The sequence below is a fragment of the Anguilla rostrata genome, chromosome 4 (assembly GCF_018555375.3).
Source record: "Anguilla rostrata isolate EN2019 chromosome 4, ASM1855537v3, whole genome shotgun sequence".
Taxonomy (NCBI): Eukaryota; Metazoa; Chordata; class Actinopteri; order Anguilliformes; family Anguillidae; genus Anguilla; species Anguilla rostrata.
This window is the reverse complement of record NC_057936.1, coordinates 27,668,111-27,688,449: the sequence shown is the minus strand read 5'-3', so window position 1 is coordinate 27,688,449 and position 20,339 is coordinate 27,668,111. Positions and strand designations below refer to the sequence as shown.

General features: G+C 41.5%; 1 protein-coding gene across 5 annotated transcripts in view; it reads right to left on the bottom strand.

Moving 5' to 3' along the window:
• The window catches only part of pde4ba (phosphodiesterase 4B, cAMP-specific a), a 140,186-nt gene that overhangs the window by 17,253 nt on the left and 102,594 nt on the right, over positions 1-20,339 (bottom strand). For 4 of the 5 annotated variants that reach the window (XM_064331955.1, XM_064331956.1, XM_064331957.1 and 1 more), the window contains 4 exons: positions 17,946-18,140; positions 17,357-17,393; positions 17,150-17,220; positions 14,282-14,331 (listed from right to left, as the gene is read on the bottom strand). In XM_064331955.1, the coding sequence (XP_064188025.1) occupies positions 14,282-14,331; positions 17,150-17,220; positions 17,357-17,393; positions 17,946-18,140 (353 nt within the window). The remainder of the gene's footprint in view (positions 1-14,281; positions 14,332-17,149; positions 17,221-17,356; positions 17,394-17,945; positions 18,141-20,339) is intronic. The other variant, XM_064331961.1, reaches the window with a different exon arrangement.

The window sequence follows — 20,339 nt, the reverse complement described above, 5'->3', positions numbered from 1 at the left end:
GACAGAACAGGTGTGTGGAGGTTTTTGGAGGGGGGGAGGGTGTAGCGGTTTATCTTGTACTGACAGCAGCAGTCAGAAGACCTCCACAGAGATTCAGTGAACTTCCCACTGCATATACTATCGGTTTCATGGTGAATGAGCAAACGTACATTTTGTCACACTGGGCCTTACAACAGAAGCCCTGTGAGGAAACACAAGAGAGGAGGTTTTAGCCGTTCCTTCCGTCCTTTTCATTTCCTTTCCAAGCACTCATTCGCAGAAGACAAGAACTCTTGCCAAAGACATTTCAAATAAACCAGTGATTTCTTAAAAATCAGCCCAGCGTGAAGCTTGTTGCACCCTGGACAAGTGACGTGTGGAGATGGAAGGTCAGACATCTGGACCACACAGTTCCAAGGACTGGAAATAACCTATTCATAAAGATTATGTGAAACAAATTCCACAGAACAATTAGAAGCAAAAAGAAATTATGTATAAATCAAACAACATTGAGTCACTCCGACCTTTGTTTAGGAAAGGAAAACATTCTGAACCCCTTGCCTTTCTTGGGAGGTATAAATAAATAGCAGTTATATCTATGAAAGGGTTGCAATTAATTTCCCAGGGCTGTGTTCCAAAAAAGATATAGTGACGTAATATCGAGGAAGACTGTAAAATTGTAACCTTGATGTTCAGTTTAGGAAAAACATTTTAGAACTTTCTGTTTTTCACTGCTTAAAGTGGAAAATAGATCTGTGATTATGTGTAATCTCTTACTGGAGGCCAGATTTTGATAGGGATCAGACCACAGGGTTGACTCTATCGGCTAAACACAGATTGAGCACTTTGCTCAAACAAGTGGAGCAGTAAAAATACATAAAACTGAAATTTCAGCATTGCTGCAACTCATTAAATTATCAGCCTGCATAGGAGTGCTTCACCCCCCCCCCCCAAAAAAAGAACTATTGCTATAGAATGTATACATTTTTTGAATAAAAAATACACAGCTGTACATGAGTCACATGTAACTGCGCTACGAGTCGTTTCCTGACAGGAAAATATCCTACACAAAAAAAACCACACATCCGTGCACACACACTCACGCACTTATACACACACACACACACACACACACACACACACATATACATATATATATATATATATGCAGGAAAGTACATGGTAAACTGCTGATGGTTTCCAGAGAATGGCCCCATGCGCTCTTAAAGCCTCTGTGTGCACTGAGAGCCGCGGCCCTGTCTGGGCTCGGTCCGGGTCCGGGTCCGGGTCCAGTCTCTCTCGCACAGCGATGCCACACTGCCCCCTTCCTCTCCTCAGTCCCCTGACTGTGCGGCAAAGCCACTCTCACCCAAGATTAATCCTCACAGTTAACAAGGGGACACCCCTGAAATGTGCGGCAAACTGAGGCAAAGCTGCGGCAAGCTGGTTCAGGTGACAGAACATGGCGGCGGACTGTCAGAGAAGTGAGTTTGGCGCACTCGGCGATGGCGACTGTGCATTACGCAAAGGGTCCCCGGGGCTCCCCTCAAAGAACCAGACCCCCCCCCCCCCCCCAGAACCCCCGTGAAAAGTCCCAATAGCAGAAAGCTCTTAACACAGACGTAGTTTATCGCTGCGGTCCGAGGGGCCGCATGCCGCACAGCACAGAAATGGCTCTGTGGTTTCACCCAGCCCGAAACGCCTGGCCCCAGGCAGGAGCCCCGACCGTCCTCAATGGCGGGATTGTTATAGTCACTTGCATTTGCCCCCAGACAAACCTGTTAGCACAGTTCGGAAAGCCTTATACCAAAACTGTGTTTTCCTACACTAAAGGCAAAGTAATCTGGTGAATGGAGTTATCATTGGGATAGTATTGGGATTTGGGGCTCTTGAGTTGTTTTTGTGAGACATTGCTACACTGCTAGTCAAACTACAGCACTGGACTTTTTCATGGAAAACAGTCTGACTGAAGGTTATTCAGGCCCATGGCCTGGTATCACCTGTCTTGTGTAACTTAAGTTCCTTTTGTACGGTAGGGCAAGTACAAGAGAGCTGGATTTCAGCTTTATCACTCAGGCAGATCAAAAACATGCATTTCCTGAATTCAAACAAAACAACATTTGAATACAGCAAAAGAAAAACTCAAGAACCACGAGGCCAATTTTTGCCATTGACAGTTTTGCAATGGAAATGTTAATGCTGTGAGAAGGCTACAGAAACAGTCAGAGTCACAAGCCATTTGGTGTTTCAGCTATCTGACTGCAGATAATGTATCTCTGTCAGTGCATTACACTACTGCTACGTCCACAGACTCTGCGGCCTGTAATTAATTCTCCTGTTCATTGTTCTGGCAGCTCACATTTATATCAGCGGATAATAATTGCTAATATCAGTGTGACTCAATTAAACGCCACACGTCAACGCTAGAAATCAGACACAGACGAGCGTTGTTTTTATCTGCTTTCTTGTAGGCAGGCACTGAGAGAGCTAAGGCGGTTCCTAGCAGCCCACAGTTTTCTTTGGCTAGTGAAACATCACAAATGAGAAATGTCTTTTTTCTAACATAAAGCAGGAACTGAAACCCATTCTTATTTTTTTTTGCATAAACAATGTTTCACATTGAGAGTTTCTCAGTTTAGACAGGGACTTAATCTTTCAAGATATCAAAACAACATTGGCTGGCAGGTTTTTGCCTCCCCCTGCCTGTGTGAATGCATCTGGACTACAGCATCCAGCTCTTTGGCATGGAATACTTCTGGGAGGGGCAGCCGTCTGCTTTATGACCGTGCTGACGTCAATGGCATAATTCAAATACTTACTGAGGGTGCACGCTTCCAGCTTTCAGGGCCTGCTTTATGGCAGAGCTGAGCAAAAAATCTGACATGGACTTCCTCTCAGAGGAGCGGAGCCAAGCGGAAAACCCATTACAAAATGAAACCACTGTGTTTTCTGTCAGCTAAATGACAGCTGGTTTCTGCAACATACAAATTCACTCTTTACTGACTATTGCCATTGTAATTTAATTCAACTTTTTCACACTTCAGGGAGGCATAAAAAAAGTAAACACCCTGTTTTGCTGTTAATAATACACAATTTTATTCACTGTAATATAACATTCTTAATCTCTGTGAGTAGGAGATTTTAGGTGATTGTTCTTATTGGATAGTGTGGGTACTGCAGGTTAAGTGTTGATCTGGCAAGGCCCAGGGGATAGAAAACAGAAGTGGGGAGATCTGTGTCATTTTCTGACTAAATCAGCTTTTATCAGCAAAGCAGATCGACAGATCTGCCGATTCTGAGTCTGCACGTGTACAGAGAGAACTGGCTCCCACGGTGTGATTTTCCACTCACGGGTTCAAATCCTCCCATATAGTATGGCACAGCACAGTGCCTGTGCATTCTCTGGGTATACATCTGTCTATAGGACCGTGGAAGGAATAAGACAGATCTGATATTCTCGTTTCAGGAGCTTTTTCAGAGCATCCAAAGACAGCAAACTTTTAAAACAAACAAGTAAGCGCTTCCCATCCTGAGCAAGCGTAAACAAATGTCTGTTTGGAGCAGTGTGGCTATTGTCTTTGCATCCTGCATGCACTTGGCTTCATCTGCCCGCACAATGGCTTAGAATGGTAACCATATATGGAGGTCTCCAATTCCACCCTGTGATCATGGTCGAGTCTAGAGTTACCCCCTCATTCTGAAGGATGTTGAAAGCGCCTCTCAGGAAAACTCAGGCTGAAGTATTCCAGCATTGTCCCATGAGATAGCAGTCTAGCAGTCTGACCAGAGGACAACTGCCTCTTTATCATCTAACCTGAGGGACTTTGTTGGGTCTTGTTTGTGAAATTAAAGAAGCGGAGAAGCTGCCAGTTTGGAAACATAGGTCTTTCATCCCCTCTGGAAGGTTTCTACTAAGTAGCTGAAATATATATCTACCAAGACTATCAAGAAGGCAGTGGCAGCCAATGAGCACCCAACAGTGGGGGCAAAGACATTCACTTTATTTAATAAAAATCCACAGCATATCCATTAGCAGTTCATTTAAAGATAAGGTCTCAACATCTTCTTTTTGGAAAGTGGAGAGACTTTTAGCCCCTCCCCTAGCCAGCCCCCATTTTTGTTAAATACACCAGTTTTTATCAAAGGAAATGTGTATAAATATTTACCCTGTAAATATGGCTTGGGTTTTTTCAATACATAGCAATGCAGATGGCACGGTTGCGGTTTCCTGTGGTCTGTACCTGTCCTCTTGCTGAGGACCATGGGAAACCATGTGATCATAACTTGCTTTGGTTGCAGCACTATAAGGTCAGGTAAATATGACACATGGCACAACTGATTTCATCCAAAAAAATGAGCCAAGGTATTAGAAGTGTGGCCATTTTATTTCTCTGAATGTAGGGAAAAACTGGCAGAAACATTCAGAATACAGAAAAACAATGTACTTCTGACTCGAAAAGACTAGACAATCACAAAAAACACCTGGTGACTATAGAACTTTCTGTGGAAAATTCCAACATTCTATGGAAGATTTTCAGGTATATGTTTTACCGTACAAATGTATTGAGTACATCTTGTGCATATTTTCCAGTGTATTTATCTCCTATCAACATGTTCAGATAGAAATGTTTATCACCCTGTGCTGTTTGTTTTTGTGTGAATGTGCCACAAAGTTACATAATTCAGTTCCCACACATTCAACTGGTTCAAGTGTGAAACAGCGACAAATCAAAGGAACAATCTTATCAGCCCAAACACAGCAGAGCAGAATATCCCAGCCATGTGCAAAGACTTCACACTTGCAAATGTATATGCTGTCCTGGACTGTAAAATATATTAATCAGTGCAGTGCCAAATGCCAGGGCAGCATAAATAAATAGCCTTTCACAAAGTTCAGTATAAGCCTTGAGGGTTGGTAAGGGTTTACAATGCTAGCACAATGTACCATAACGTAAGCCTCATAAGGTTAATTTTCATTTTTGAGGTGAAGGTAATAATCTGTATTTATATCAAGAGCAAGGTTACCGATTAAATGAAGAACATTTCACAAAACAGGCCAATTATTATAAGTCTAATGATTAAACAGTTTAGAAATAGATGACTCTCCTACGTTGCATGAGTCATTCATTCAGGTTTTGCATGGGTCATGTGCGGTCCCTCAAGAGAGACTTAAGACATGTAACTTTCTCACAGCCTCCCTATTCAGATTTTCACTGCGCTGTAGCCACTGTTTTCTTGAAGACCGAAGGATCCACTGAAGCATGGCGTCCGTGATGAAACACACCAGCTGCCCGAAGAAGGGTCACCGCTCACCTCAGGGAAGGACCCGAGCTTGGGGTTTGTTATGGCACTGTCTCCAGGAGTTTGAGCAAAATAAAAGCACTAGCACAACTTGCATCGACAGAGGCGAAAAGAGAACGGAGGGGCTTTGGGAAGACGGCGTGATATTCCACACCTCCGGCGCGGGCCTCTCAGCAGAAGCCGCGTTGATACCGCGGTGTGTGCAAATGCTCCCTCTGAGCGGACGGAACCTCCTCAGAGCACTCCCCACGGGGGGCTGCCCAGTCTGTGCCGTATGTGCATGACTCTAATGCTGCTCATGTCCTTACGGTGCACGGATAACACCGGTCACGCCGGAATATTAACACGCCGTATTATCGCGCCGTCTTTAAATATGGCGGCACGGGGAGGGCAGGCATGGACAGGGGCTCGGTTTGATGTGTGTGTGTGTCTGAAAAGGCTGGTCAGGGTGGCATTCAAACTAGGACACAGGCCTTCGCATTTGTAGCAAGGGGTCAGAGTGCCAGAAAGTTAATGTTTGCTGGGAATTCGTTTTATCGCGACACGCAGTGGACTGGGGATGTGTTCAGACAGTCTGCTCTGTTGACCAGACAGCCACAGAGGACAGCAGGTGGGTGCGATGAGTGGAAATAATTTGAGCCGCAGACCGCTGCTATCTCAGAGATGTATCAGCAGTCTTACTGCCTGCTTGACAGCATGACACAGCTGCCCACCAACCAGCCTGAGCACTCTGATGGGCTGTTATGTCAGAGAAGTCACATGCTTAACTGGCCTTCAGTTTTGCCTGTCTGGCTATGTACGTGACTGATATATCTGCAACTAATGTTTTGCTCATCAAACACACATCATAATATCAAGGCGTTACTAAATAAACTTAGTAACACTAAGATATTATAATAGATATTATAATCTCTGTTTGCCATGGCTTGAGAAAAAGATGCATTGCAGTTATCTTTGGGTAATTGTTTAAAACACAAAACTGAATTCTGACAAAAGCAATTCCATGTATAGACAATACTCAAAGTACAAAGTGAATAGGTGCTGATTCCCAATGGAATGCCTCAAAGCACCATGATAGAGAACGTGAGGTCTTAGTGAACCTATAGAGAGCCAAGGCTCTCCCCTCGTTCCTAACTAAAATTTCATGGCCTGTGATGCAATGCTCAGGGAACCAGACCAATGTAACCTTCCCATTAAATTACCTGTCTTTACCTGGTGAAAGAAGTAGCCACTTAAAAAAAGAATAGGCCTACCTCCTCCAGCTGGTACAAGGTACACTTACTCCACGTTCCACAAACCACTAGACCCAATCAGCCCAGAGGGGAGGCAGCTCAAAAGTTAATATTGTATTTCACTAAGGACCAGATTCTTTCAGTTATTATGTGATGCTGAAATACAATAGAGCACTGTAATATTATGCATGATGGTAGAGCACCACACTGTAATCAGTTTGTCTCTGGTATGTTCCTATGTAAATACCAGGGCTTGAATTACACACTGGCCATACGGTCATTGCCGTGGATGCCCTGCATTTTGGCCTTAATGCCCTTTTAAAAATAAGTACCTGCACTGCAAAGAAAAAAATGTTGCCCATCCTCCAGTAAGTAATGCGCAGAAGTGTTTTCCACAGCGCTGTTTGATGCCAGCCTCATGCTCATGAGTCATGGGCAGCGGGTTTATCTCACCCTTGCACACTTTTACGTCACACAGGCAAGCATTCACGTCACAACTGTTGGGCTAACGTTACTTACACTGACCTAACAGGAGAGCGTCCATGTAAGAAAGATGCATATGGCAAGCCCTTTTAACATTTAATAGCTTCGCTTGTCTATCCATAATTACATTTTAGATATCTACAAATACATTCTGGCTAGTCATAATTACAATGTAATTGTAATTTGTCACCACAGATGTTGCTAAATTCACTGAAACTGAACAATTAAGGATAGACACTTTAAATAAAATGTAAAGAAAGATAAATATTAGTATACATTAGTGGAAACAGAAATAGAAATTAATTCAGTAGATTAATATAAATATACATCCATCTACATACAATCAGAGCACTTACCAGTACCTGCCATATTTGAATTTTATGGTTTTAATAAATAGATTTGGTTTAAATTGATTTATATTTGTATACAGTATGTGTCTTGTGACTTTAGGTTGTATGAACTGGATTACTGCTTTTATAGTTTGGCCTTGATGCCCTCATGTCAAAATTGATTTTGGCCTGACTCTGGTTTATACCTGGCACTCCATTAAACTTTTGCTTCTTTCAAGGCCAAAGTGGCTTTGCCTTGGGTCCTGAAATATAAAGCTAATCTAAGATAAAAAAACAGCATCTTTTTACTCTCTTTGATTTATTTGAAAATATAACATCATGATTACATGACCCAATTTACTCTTAGAACACAAAACTAGAATAAACAGGGGTTGTCAATTATATTATATTTCAAGATCTATACAGTGACTTGCAAGGGCATGCAATAGATTATGTACTGTAATAACTATGTGTTCACATATATTCAAGTTTAAAACCCACATACTGGTTCATAACAGATTATGAGATGAGATTATTATAAACTGAAGATGTAGATGACAAGATTAGTTATACCCGGAGGAGTGACAGCATCACTGCATACGCACATAGCCAGCCCATCCCTTTACTTCTTTGGTTATAAGGAAAGGTGAGTATTCATTATGATGTCATGCAGGCAAGTTCCAGTCCATTCATGTTGACCTACATGATCTCCAATGTGTTTATCTGCCTCACACTTCCCTTTTAGTCAAAGTGTGTGTGTGTATGGGTGTGTGTGTGTGAGAGAGAGACAAAGAGAGAGAGCACACGAGAGGCAAGAACGTGGTCATGGTATACACTGAACGGTGCATATGGAGGATGTAATGAGGATGCCCCACTAATAATCAGGGCACTAGAGTTGATGAGGGAAATGCGGATAAGCAGCAATCGTTTAACCTTGGCAGCACATTGTCTGAACAACTGGTTGAACTGTAAGAGTAATCTTACACTAAAAGTCTGACTGGCCTCACTGTGACAGCACAGTGTCTGACTGGTCTCACTGTGACAGCACAGTGTCTGACTGGTCTCACTGTGACAGCACAGTGTCTGACTGGTCTCACTGTGACAGCACAGTGTCTGACTGGTCTCACTGTAACAGCACAGTGTCTGACTGGTCTCACTGTGACAGCACAGTGTCTGACTGGTCTCACTGTAACAGCACAGTGTCTGACTGGTCTCACTGTGACAGCACACTGTCTGACTGGTCTCACTGTGACAGCACACTGTCTGACTGACTGTATGCCTGATCTCCAAGTGACAGCACACAGACTAGCTGACTGGTCTCATTGTTACCTGGTCAGTCCTCAGATTGCAGCCAGTATAAACCTCACACCACACCACAACACACAGGTGCCCACATAAGCTGCTGTGATTCCTGGCACTGCATCGCAGTGCACAGACTATATTTTCACCTCAGAAATAAACTGTAACTCAGTAACTAGTTATTGTTTCTTCATACATAACCCCGCTCTCGAGGTCTGAGTGAGAAACAGAAGAAAAAATCTCCATCACATGTTAACACAAATAGGTCCATAAATGCATCATGTGATCAGCGCCTCACTCTGCCAGTTTACAAGAAATGGCAGGGGTCGACCGTGACACCAAAGCGGGCTTGCGGCCGTCTCAGCAAGGTGATACTTCCTCTTTTGTGCTTAACTCACAAACAAGGGCACAAGACACGTAATGCCCTCATAGATGTTGGCAAAATTGCAAGATTATGGCAAAAGATTGAGCGCTTTGGTCATCAGCAAACAACAGCAGATGCAATTTGCCACACTCACAAAGACATCTGGCTCATTAACTGCAATTTCGGTGGCATATTTTGATGAGCAGCCTGTGATTTTACACTACAAATGAACAAAAGATTTTGTTTGTCACTCAGATGACAGACGCACTCCAGCCAGAGACCGAGTGTGACGTGTTCACTCACATGTTGCTTTTCTGTCTGTTTAAACTGCAGCATTTTCACTGTGTGTTTTCCACAGCTATCAAAATACGTTAGCAATCAGTGTTCTGAGGTGAATTCTGACTATACAGTGGTGCTGGAGAGTAACAACCTACGTATGGCCCTTGGAGGTTGTTAAAAAGAAAGAATGGGCAGGGCTGTTAAACATAACTCATGCTTAATTCTAGTTTAACACACCGATTGAGGAGACTTCAGCGGTCTTCAAAAGAAATTACATGTCTGACCTCACGGCCACTATGCACCTCAGAAAAGAATTAAGCTATTCTCAAAGAGCAGGTTCACAGAGCAGCCCAGAGACTATGCATGTTCTTTCTGTGGTTTTACAGTGGGAAAGAGGCGTACACCAAAAAGTAAACACTTACTGGAAGTTCAGTGACCAGGGAAGGGAATGATTCCATGTCATCCTGAAATCCAAGCCAGTCTAGGTCTCTAAATCCATGGTCTGTAAACGATACGTATTCTAGAAGTGACACTCTAGCCGACACTGTAGACGACAAACTGCTGCCCTGAATTAACAAGCATCCTGTGTGTTTACGGTTATTTGTGTGGTGGCACCCAGGGACGAAGGGGGGGGGGTGTTGGAGTGGCAGACTTCCAGATGCTTCTCACAGCTCTGTGTGTGACTCGTCCTGGTGACTGCGTGCTGGAATTGGTTATGGAGGGCTTGTCAGCTACCACATGCGTGGCATCACGTACCCCCGACAGGCCAACTGCCAGCTCCTTAGGGAGTCAGCAGTCAATGCTAACATGCGCTCAACAGGTGCAGGAGAAAGAACTATTATTATCCCGATGGCTGGCCATCTCCCACGTACATGTACAGCTGGACCCACCTGGCTCACTCTTAAAGGTGAGAGAGGCTTGTTACTCTGACAGTTAAGTATGAGGAAAAAGGCACAGACGTTGAGTGTCTCTGTTTGTGGTTAATGTCACCTAAAACCAAAAGCCCCCGACAAAAGCAGGTACGCTGTTCCATCCGCGTCATGTCAGCACGTAGATCTACATCAGCCTGTCTGGTCAGGAGGGCTAGGACATCTTTGCCACTACTACAAGTGCTGGCTCATTAAATAACATTATTATAGCACCAGGATCTTCCACAAAATGACTTAAAATGTTTCAATGCATTCATTTTTACTTAAAAGGCCCCAAAGACAATTGAGCTGAGTGTAGTGTTTAGTCCTTTGATCTCAAGCATGTTACACAAAATAGACAAAAAGGAACACTAACTGCATTTATATGCAACTGCCCTTGAAACCTGCTTCTACTTTAAAAACACTACACAAAAGTGACACACTGAGTGTTAGAATAAAAGCACCATAAATGTCAATATGTCAATTAGTCACTCACATTGGTTTTAAAGGACATAAACGGACAAAACCATCCCACAGAGAATCCCCCCACCCCCTCAGAATAACCAGTGTTAGGTTGGCATTTACGTGCACTAACAAAATAGATAAATAAAGCTACAAACAGGGATGTTAATTCTCCTCTCCATATGGTCTTTTGAATTATTAGACTGCATATACAAACTAATTAAGATATACTAACTAGTTATTTTATTGAAAAAATTGAAAAACTGAAAATATGCATTGCAAAGTTATCTTTTGCCTGATTTTTTGTTGTATACTTATATACATATAGAATAAATTGCTGCCATGGTGACTGTTATAATGCTGCATTGCTGGTCCAGGAAGACATCAACTAACTTCAGCTATCTTGCTAACAGATACAGTAAAACTAGCTTGTTGGCAAGGCAATTTTAATACCGTAAAAACCTGACACTACATAGTAGCAGAGGTGTATTCTGCATTTTCAACTTAGTACTTAGCTTCAACTGCCCCTGTTGTGTTAGCTAACCAGTTATTTTTTGTGTTTTGTGTTTGCTTGCCTACAATGGTCACCTAGGAACCAAGTTTACCTCTTCCCAGGTTATATATGCCAAACCATTATGTAAATGTGTGCCAAAACTTACATTTAACAGGTTTTCTTAAATTATAACTGGGAATTAGCATTACTAGGTAAGATTTGTCATAGAGGGACTAAACCATTAACCACCAGTTAACTAGCTTACACATTAGGTAATGCCTTTACTATCTCTAGATACCTAAATCTTTTCATGATTGTAAACATGAATGTTGTAATGTAGGAGACCATATCAGAAGGTGAAGTACATTAGGTTTACAAATTGGTATTGACCTGTCAGCTGATAGTATAACTATCTACCCCTATTCTTTTTGCTGTAATATACAGCACAAATTAAGCTGAAATAAAATTATATAATTGACTAAGATTGGATATAAAATTTGGATACAAACTTTGGTTTTACAGGAATGTTCACAGACAGAAGTAGGAACAACTATAATTTGAATCTATTTCTGTTTCCATTTCCCAGAAGTCCCAAGACACCATGGCTTTGGGATTTCCCATAGTGGAATCTTACAGAAAATGGTGAAAACCTTTCCACTTGAGCATGCACAGAAAACTTTTCACACATCTGACCATGATAACAACATTCCATACAGTAAAGGCTGAATCTGATCATCAATGCAGACATGACAAACCAGTTTTTTACTGAATAACACCATCTTTCACCTACATCTGTACTGTCACACTACGAGAGACAAAGCTGAGTTGTTCTTTTTCTGCTAGCATACAGTACAACTACAATATCAGCCACATAGAAAATGTATTCAAGCAGAACTTAGCATTATATGAAGAACACAGTATTCCTGGGTGCATCAGAATGCTCTATACTGAACAGAAGGCTTAGATTTTTCCATAAGTTCAAATACTGACTGGGTGCTGTCCACACATGACTGGTTACTGTGCCATGTGAGCTAACTGCAGGAACACAACCCTGTGTCACGACTATGGAGGGGAGGGGGCGAGTGCAAACAGATTCGTCCTACTTTCCCACCATCCCGGCCCACAGGTAGTCTTTCTGAAAAACAACTACTGTTTCATCCAACAGGTTACGACAGTGACTGAAAAACAGGAAAAATCTGCGCTCCCTTTCCTGTGCATTAACCCTGTTTGGCTGACACGGAGGACAAAGCTCAGGACAGTGCAGGAAATCAGTTTTTCCTTTTCCTCATTGTCTTTGTTGCCACAGAAAAAAGAGCGGGGTGTGATTACATCATAAGGGCTATAATGACTGAGGGGGTTTGCCCCATTACGAACACTGCATATGGTCCAAGGGACAAACAGAGATCAGTGTATTTCTTCTGTTTAAACACATACGTTTTGTGACAGCTTGCCTAATGTCTACATTCAGGGGATTAATATGGTACACCTACTGTACACTTTGAGGCCACAATATCTACTGCACAGAGCTTCAGTGAGAGGGCTTTCCAAAGAACATTCAGGATGGTGCAATTTGATGATTAGAATAAAAACCCCTTATGTGTCTTTAGTAAACTCTGTTCAGTCAAACAATTGCCCCGTATTTAATTTCTAAATACTACTGAAATGCTAAGATAAGTCCATGTTCCAATAACTTTACAGAGGTTCCTAGAAGCTCTTTAAACGCAGGAAATGATTATCAAAGCACACTTAACACGAAACACAACGCTGGTGTTGCTAAGATTGAGGTCTAGTCACCCTCCCACCTGATCAGCACAGGATGCTACTGTCTGTCCATCTGCGCTCAGAGGAAGTCAACACAACCCACATGCAAGTGTGCTGACGTCAATTAGAGCCCAACAGCAGCAGCTGACAGGAACACCCCTCCCCCCCCCGCCCCCCACCCCCCCTCCCCGTGCGGGTCCAGCCAAAGCCACGCCAACACACAATGGAACCTCTGTCACAGGCCGCTGCGCTTCAAACGGCCCCCGTCCCACACGGGCCCCCATCGCAACCGTAAACACGGGGGCCCTCTCTCACACTCGCCCGGCGACCTCACATTCCTCCGCACCTAATGAAGTCATTATTGAGGCATCCCGTTCTGACTGCGGCCCAAAAGACAGATCCAGCAAAACAAGCTCGGCGGCTCAATCCCCACTAAAGCGCGCCAATTCCTTTTAAAATTTGGAACCAGTTGTTTTGATGCCCCATCTTCCTCCTCATCTGCAAGGGCCTGTCATATTCCTGGAACCCCCATCACTGAAGGGTGCTCCATTGATTAAGGAAAGTAGGCTCCCACACATCTTCAGAAGTGTGTGCTACCAACTGTCACTTCTTTCCATTTGGCAGTGCACCAGTTGATCTGCATCATCAGTGCGACAAAGCAGTATGTTTTATGTATTGTGCAGCTATGACCTTAGGCATTTATTCCGTGGTACTGCTTGGTAAACAATGACAGTGAGCAATCGCGCCGGAATGAAACAATGCATATCTTGGTGAGAAGCAGAACCTATGACATCGTGCTCGCCTTAAATACAACCGCACATACTTCTACTGTACAACACCCATTCCACAGCTTTCCCACATCTTTGCGTCACCACTGCAACAAGCTTCTCTGAATTGTCCACTGTATCATTCCCAGGAGCGCTTTAAGTTCATTGTGAACAAATTTTGCTCTAAATAAGCGAGAGAGATTGAGAGTGCAGGCGATGAGTGCTCAGCCCTTCAGTGGTCCATTTCCTCCAGTCATGAAAAGAGAGGGGAAGACTAAATGCAGACTGGCTCTAGCTCAGTGTGGACAGCGTAATTACACTATTAGATGAAGTCCAGCACTGCAGATGAGTGATTAAGGAGGGTTATGAGTTCAAGTGTGAAGACGGTCACGTAGAGAGCTCTACTGGTTTGGAGCAGGCACTGAGACACAAACAAACATTCACATGCTACCACAAACCACAGCTGAAGAAATATAAAAGTTGACATTTATAGGGCAAGCCTTTCAGGGGGATGAATTCTTAGGTTAACTTAAAACCAGACAAGAGACAGTATTATGTATGTTGTTTTCAGGTGCGTTCTCTGACGCATCAATGGGTAAACTGCGGTAAAGGCAGTGGGCTCACCTGGCAGGCAGACTTTGGTGAGAGGTGGCTGGCTGGCAGCAGGTGACCTCCTGTGGAGACAGACACACAGACGAACAGTCACAACACCACAGACATAAGCTAGAGCACTGGAAAAGTCTATCTGATACAACCTGCATTGAGCACACGCTCACAGATGATGTGAAAGTGATAACAGATGCACAAACTACTTCAACATAAAATTATATTGTTTCTTCTGTATATTGTTTATTTTCAGGTCTGTTGATGATTGCAACCGGCCATATCTTTGTATCAGAGATCCTCTATAGTCCGCTGGAGAACCGTGACTCTCTCAGTTTAAACAAAGATATATGCACGTACACACGTGTGCACAGTACACACGTAGGCAAGCACGTACACAGACACAGTCAAACTCTCATAAGCACACACATATACAAACAAAGAAAATGCCTTAAAATGTACAAAAACGGATGGACAGATACAAAATTCAAAAGAAAGAGAAAGGGATATGAATAAAGACAGAAAGGTAAAACTGGGTATAGATAACAAAGTTCTCCCAAAAACTCTCCCAGTTTGATTTTTGTTCTATTATAGCTTAGGATGTGCTAAATGAGAATAAAACAATACATATTTCAATGATTTTTTTTGCAAAGAAATTACTCTCCTGTACAACCGAAAATGTAAACTACACAGGCATCAAAGTTCAGGAAATATGATGTAATTTTGAGATTAACTGTTGTAGTGTTTACCTTCTTTGTTCAGGCTACAATGTTAAGGTAAGTCATGCCCATTTTCTTTTGTTTTATCTTTATTTTATTAATAAATTAATTAATTAATAAATTAAAGTTAATAAATGCATTTACAAAATAAGGCATGACAGAATACCACACAAAACAGAATTATAACTATATAATGTTGATCCAATAGGTAAATGTTCTTTTTATTAACCATGTATTATACTATCGTGCAAAGTGCCAGGACTCCAGCAACAGCTGCCTACAAGATGCAAAAGTGTATAGCATAGTGTGAAGACCATGACTGTGCTGTGCCAATGGATGTACACTAATGCCTCGCTTTGTCTGGTGCTTATAAGAACAAAGGGATAGAAAGAACTTTCACTTACACCGGTATTTATCTCTGGATCAGTGTACTGTAACATCAGTACCCTTGTACCAGTTTTATATATCTGCACAAATATAACAGCCAAACATAGTTTCAAATGGGGGCAATGATACAAATCACTAGACTGTATTCCTGATTGTATGACGGGAAGAATCATACAGAAATTCCACATTGCTCCAGATTTCTTCTTAAAGAAGAAACAGCTAAGCATTTAAAAAGAGGGAAAGCCCTGAGTGTGTGCTCATTTCCCCTCAACTAGCCCACGAACTACAGAAGATATAACGAGTGAGATGAAAAAGAGAGGGGAGAGAGAGAGAGACAGAGAAAGAGAGAGACACTATTGTACACTGACCCCTGGGACAAGCAAACTTTGCAACACCAGATTGGCAATAGTACCAAGTTCCATATTTGGACAAACTGACCTCATAGTTAAACGATCGCATATGCTGAACACTGGTAAAATGACATCAAATAAACCAACAGATTAAAATGCTAGTACACACTGAGTACAGACCTTACCCTTAGTTCATGTTGTACTTCCCTCAATTTCCAAAGTTGAGAGATGCACTCTCCATTACTGCTACACTGTGGCATATATTACAGATCCTGGCAGAGAAGACAGCACTGGCAGCACAGTACAACTGCCACAAAATGAGAAACAGGCTGCTGACCTAATAAAAAACCCCACACTTACACATCTATTTATCCTATTTCTACTTTTTTTAACAGGGAAGGGAATGTTGATTTTTTTCATTTGTTGGCGACAAGATAATATTGATCATGGTGATGAAGTTAATTTGAACTCCTACATCTTTGAATTAAACTGAAATCATTGGCTATTGAAACTAATTAGCGTTTCAGGCCTTTAAACGAATATACATTTACTCAAGCAAAGTTGCAAACTCAAAATGGTGCTTCTTGTGTGAAGTGTGATTTCTTCACCCTAAATCATGGAATGAAATACATAATGTATTCATAATTATAAACAATATAACCTGTATTAATCAGCACCCCACATTACTGAATAATGTTTCAGTAGCAGATGGCTGACTGTGTATACTCTGGTGCTCTGAAACAAAAAGAGTTTTTGCATGATGCTTTTTCCCCCAATAATTGTTTTTATTATGTCTCAATACTGAAATTCAAGTTAAACCAAATGAACTGAAGATGGTATGAAATGGTATGAGGATGAAAAAATGAAAATTTCAAACTAGGTTTATAATACAAATTAGGATTTTTAAGAAATTTAAAAAAAAGTATCATACAAGTTTAATTCTCAAACTGAAATCAGACTGTATTTCTCCCATTTCCAGTGATGGGATAAAAATACTTGTTTATAAGTTTTGTAAGCACGATTACACCTGTAAAGTAAGATAATTGCAGGCATGCTATATTTGCAACAAAATCAATTTTCTTTTCCAATGCACATAACCTCTCTTCCAGAAGATAAGAATTTTAGAATAAAATTCAGCACCAAAAACACCACTGTATGCTCACAAGTACAAAATATGGAGAAGTGTGTCCTCTAGTGGTCAATATAATAACCAACTCTGACTGGCCTAAATATGTCCAGTATGAGCAGATATTAAAGTGTCAATATCGCAACACACACTAAAAACACATTTCTTGACATAGAACTTAAGGGCCGTCAGATATTACAGTACAGTACATGAATGAAAACAAGTACACTCAAGGTACCAAGGAACACAAAACATTAACTAAAATGTAAATTCAGAGTTGCAATTCAAAATAACCTGAGGCATTTACCTGTTCGAGGCACATTGTACGTTGGTCAGCACGGTGAAGTTGTTTCTCACACTACGAAGACTTGCAAGTACCTAGAAAGCACATGGTATAATGCTTGGTGAAAAATTCCTAGAACAGTACCAAGGACAATTTTCAAGGAGATGACATTGAAATGTAAAAAAAACTTTTAAAGCAGGTAACTGATCCCACAGGTTAGGAGTCATTTACCTGAGCAAAAGGTGTCACAATCAGGTCATCTCCATGTCTGCAAATGAAAAAAACACATGACAATCACTAAAACTCAAGACAGACAGGACTGAGATAGTGATATTTCACACATTTCCACACCATAAATGAAAAAATGCATTCAACCTAAGCAAAAACTATCTGGAATCCAAAGTTCATTAAAACACACTCAAAATGGGTGAATTACCTGGTACTATTTCACACACTTTGGCAGTGTTACTATACATTAGATACATAGATTAGATTTATTCAACAGGCTTTCTTACATAACCAACAGTGACCACCCTGATTACAGTCATAAAGATACTGAGTGACATATTACTAGGCTTCTGGTGATTTACACTCTGCAAACCAAAGAGAGATTGACACACAGTCCAGGTAAGACTGCAGAGCAAATGTAGCCACCTTTACATAGTATGTATGGATGATCCAGTTTAAACGTATTATAAATGTTTGAGCAGAAATCAGACGGAACACTTGCTATCTCCTGGGCCTGTGCTGAGGTTGAGACAGCCAAGCCTCAGCTGTGCTGGCGCTAACATGCAAGGCAGAAGAGGGGGGTGGGACTTACAGCTCGGAGGCGACTGAGGAGTTGCGGGACATGGACTTGGGGGAGAGGTCGTAGTCGCTGTCAGAGCGGTACAGAAAGGACTCTCGCCGCTGGTTGTGTCCGGGGAAGTTGGTGTGCAGGACCAGGCCCGAACCCGGAGAGGCCTGGGGGTCCAGTGGACTGCAGCTGGTGGACGGGCCATTCTCCACATCAAAGCTGAGACACACAAACAGGGCACGCACTCACAATCCACCCCTTTTCAATCCATACTGTGTACAGCACCAAGGGTTCCACAGCCTTCTCAACCCACAACCCACAAAATGAGCAAAAACTTTTTCTGTGCCCCACCTATTATTAAAGCAAGATCATACTCATCAAATAACACGAATCCTATGATATTAAGTTTTATTCAGCTGAGATGTTAAAGGAGTTTTATCCTGAAAGCAGCACATGTTCGTAATTAGCATGCTGTTTATATTTGAACCAATTTAGTGGGCTGCCAATCAGAAGTGAACTAAAAGTGATTATGCGTACAGAACGAACACGCAGCGCCAGATCTCAACCTCTCCGAAATTCTATTATTTACAAATGATTTACAATACATGAGAAGAAAACGCGGTTATTTTACCATTTATCAATGACTAGAACAGTAAGTGTACATCTTTATCTTAGGACTCACTGAACAAGACTTCAAATGCAAAAAGGACAGAGCGCTATGAGAGAAAATTCTGTGGTCCCAAGCCGCTGTCATTACTCCTACACTGCACACAGCTATCTAATACAGTCACAACAATACATTCATCCCTGATACAATTCACACAGATGTTTCCATCCCTCCTCAGAAACAAGGTCATCATGACATTTTGAGTCCAGCTTCCAGTTTCCCCTAGTGTGCTCTGATATTGTGAGAAAAGGATGTAATTTCTTGTTCGATAATCAAACTTGTTTGAACCCCTTGGAAAATGTAACATTTTGAATATTTAATTAAGACTTTAATTAAGTAGTCCCGTTACTTAGGTAAAATAAGGTGCCCAGCTGCACTCAGCGCTCAAGTTCAAGTTTATTTATATAGCACATTTCATACACAAGGAAATCCAATGTGCGTTATACAGAAAAATGCACGCTTGCGTATATACATGTTTAAAATTAAGTGAAAAAAAGATGCATAAAATATACATAATTCATGTTGCACTCATGGTAGCGCTCAGTATCAAGGAGTACGATAAACAAATGGAGGAACCAAGAAAAAGTGTAACTCTACCACACTTCAGTTAACGTTTGAAAATATTACAGGGTTCATCAGTGGTCACGTTAATGCAGAATATTATGTTTTTAACTCAGAAAAAATAGCCAAATGCAGGAAAAAAACACTGGGTTCTATCAACGCAGATATTCCAAGGTCTTTTTTAAAATAATGACAGCGTGATGACCCAGACTTGAACCACAACAAAATAATTATGATATTCCTGTTTCTTTGAGCCAATGTCTGTTATTGGTCATAATATTTACATAGCCATTGGTATCACTGCGATATTCAAAGGGAAAGTGCTTAATTTGAATGAAAAGTTGAAAATGAGCTTGCTCAACATGCGTAAATTAAAATAGAAATCGCTCCTAGGTTTTTTATGCTATTAGCCTGCATGGGAAAAAATTTGTTTTGATCAGAAGACGGAACACTGTTTGTATCATATTTCATCCCACTCATCCCTTTATTTCATCCCGCATCTGCAACAAGATACAAAATTCTGAACGACATAGCCTTTATTGGGTTATTTTTGAATTGGCATATGATTAAACGGGGTAAAATGCTGATTTTGAAAAGTCCTCCATTCCAATGGCACAGCATTCCATGGTCAGCGTAACTGCTGTTATGCCATTGGAGACAAATCAGTTTGAGCAACAGTTGATCTAATGAGTCATTTATTGCTGTGAACGGCATCATATTATTATTGGCATAATATGATCTTCCCCAGTTTTATTTTGTTTCATAAAACTTCAAGATACTGTTGTCATTATTTCTTAGCTCTAGCATAGCATATTTAAGCTATAGCTACAGGTTTGGCGGGAAATTAAACCAGGGCCATAATAATTACACATTTAAGCATTTTATTGAAATTTTAAAGGCAGAAAGTTTATAGAAATTCCAATGATTTTCGCTTATTTATGAGAGTCATTCGAACTTAATTTGGAAAAAGTAACAGCCCCATTGGGTGATTTCAAATACTGATTCTGCTGATTCTATAGGGGCGACATAGCTCAGGAGGTAAGAGCGGTTGTCTGGCAGTTGGAGGATTGTCCGTTTGATCCCCGCCCTGGGCGTGTCAAAGTGTCCCTGAGCAAGACACCTAACCCCTAACTGCTCTGGTGAATGAGAGGCATCAATTGTAAAGCGCTTTGGATAAAAGCGCTATATAA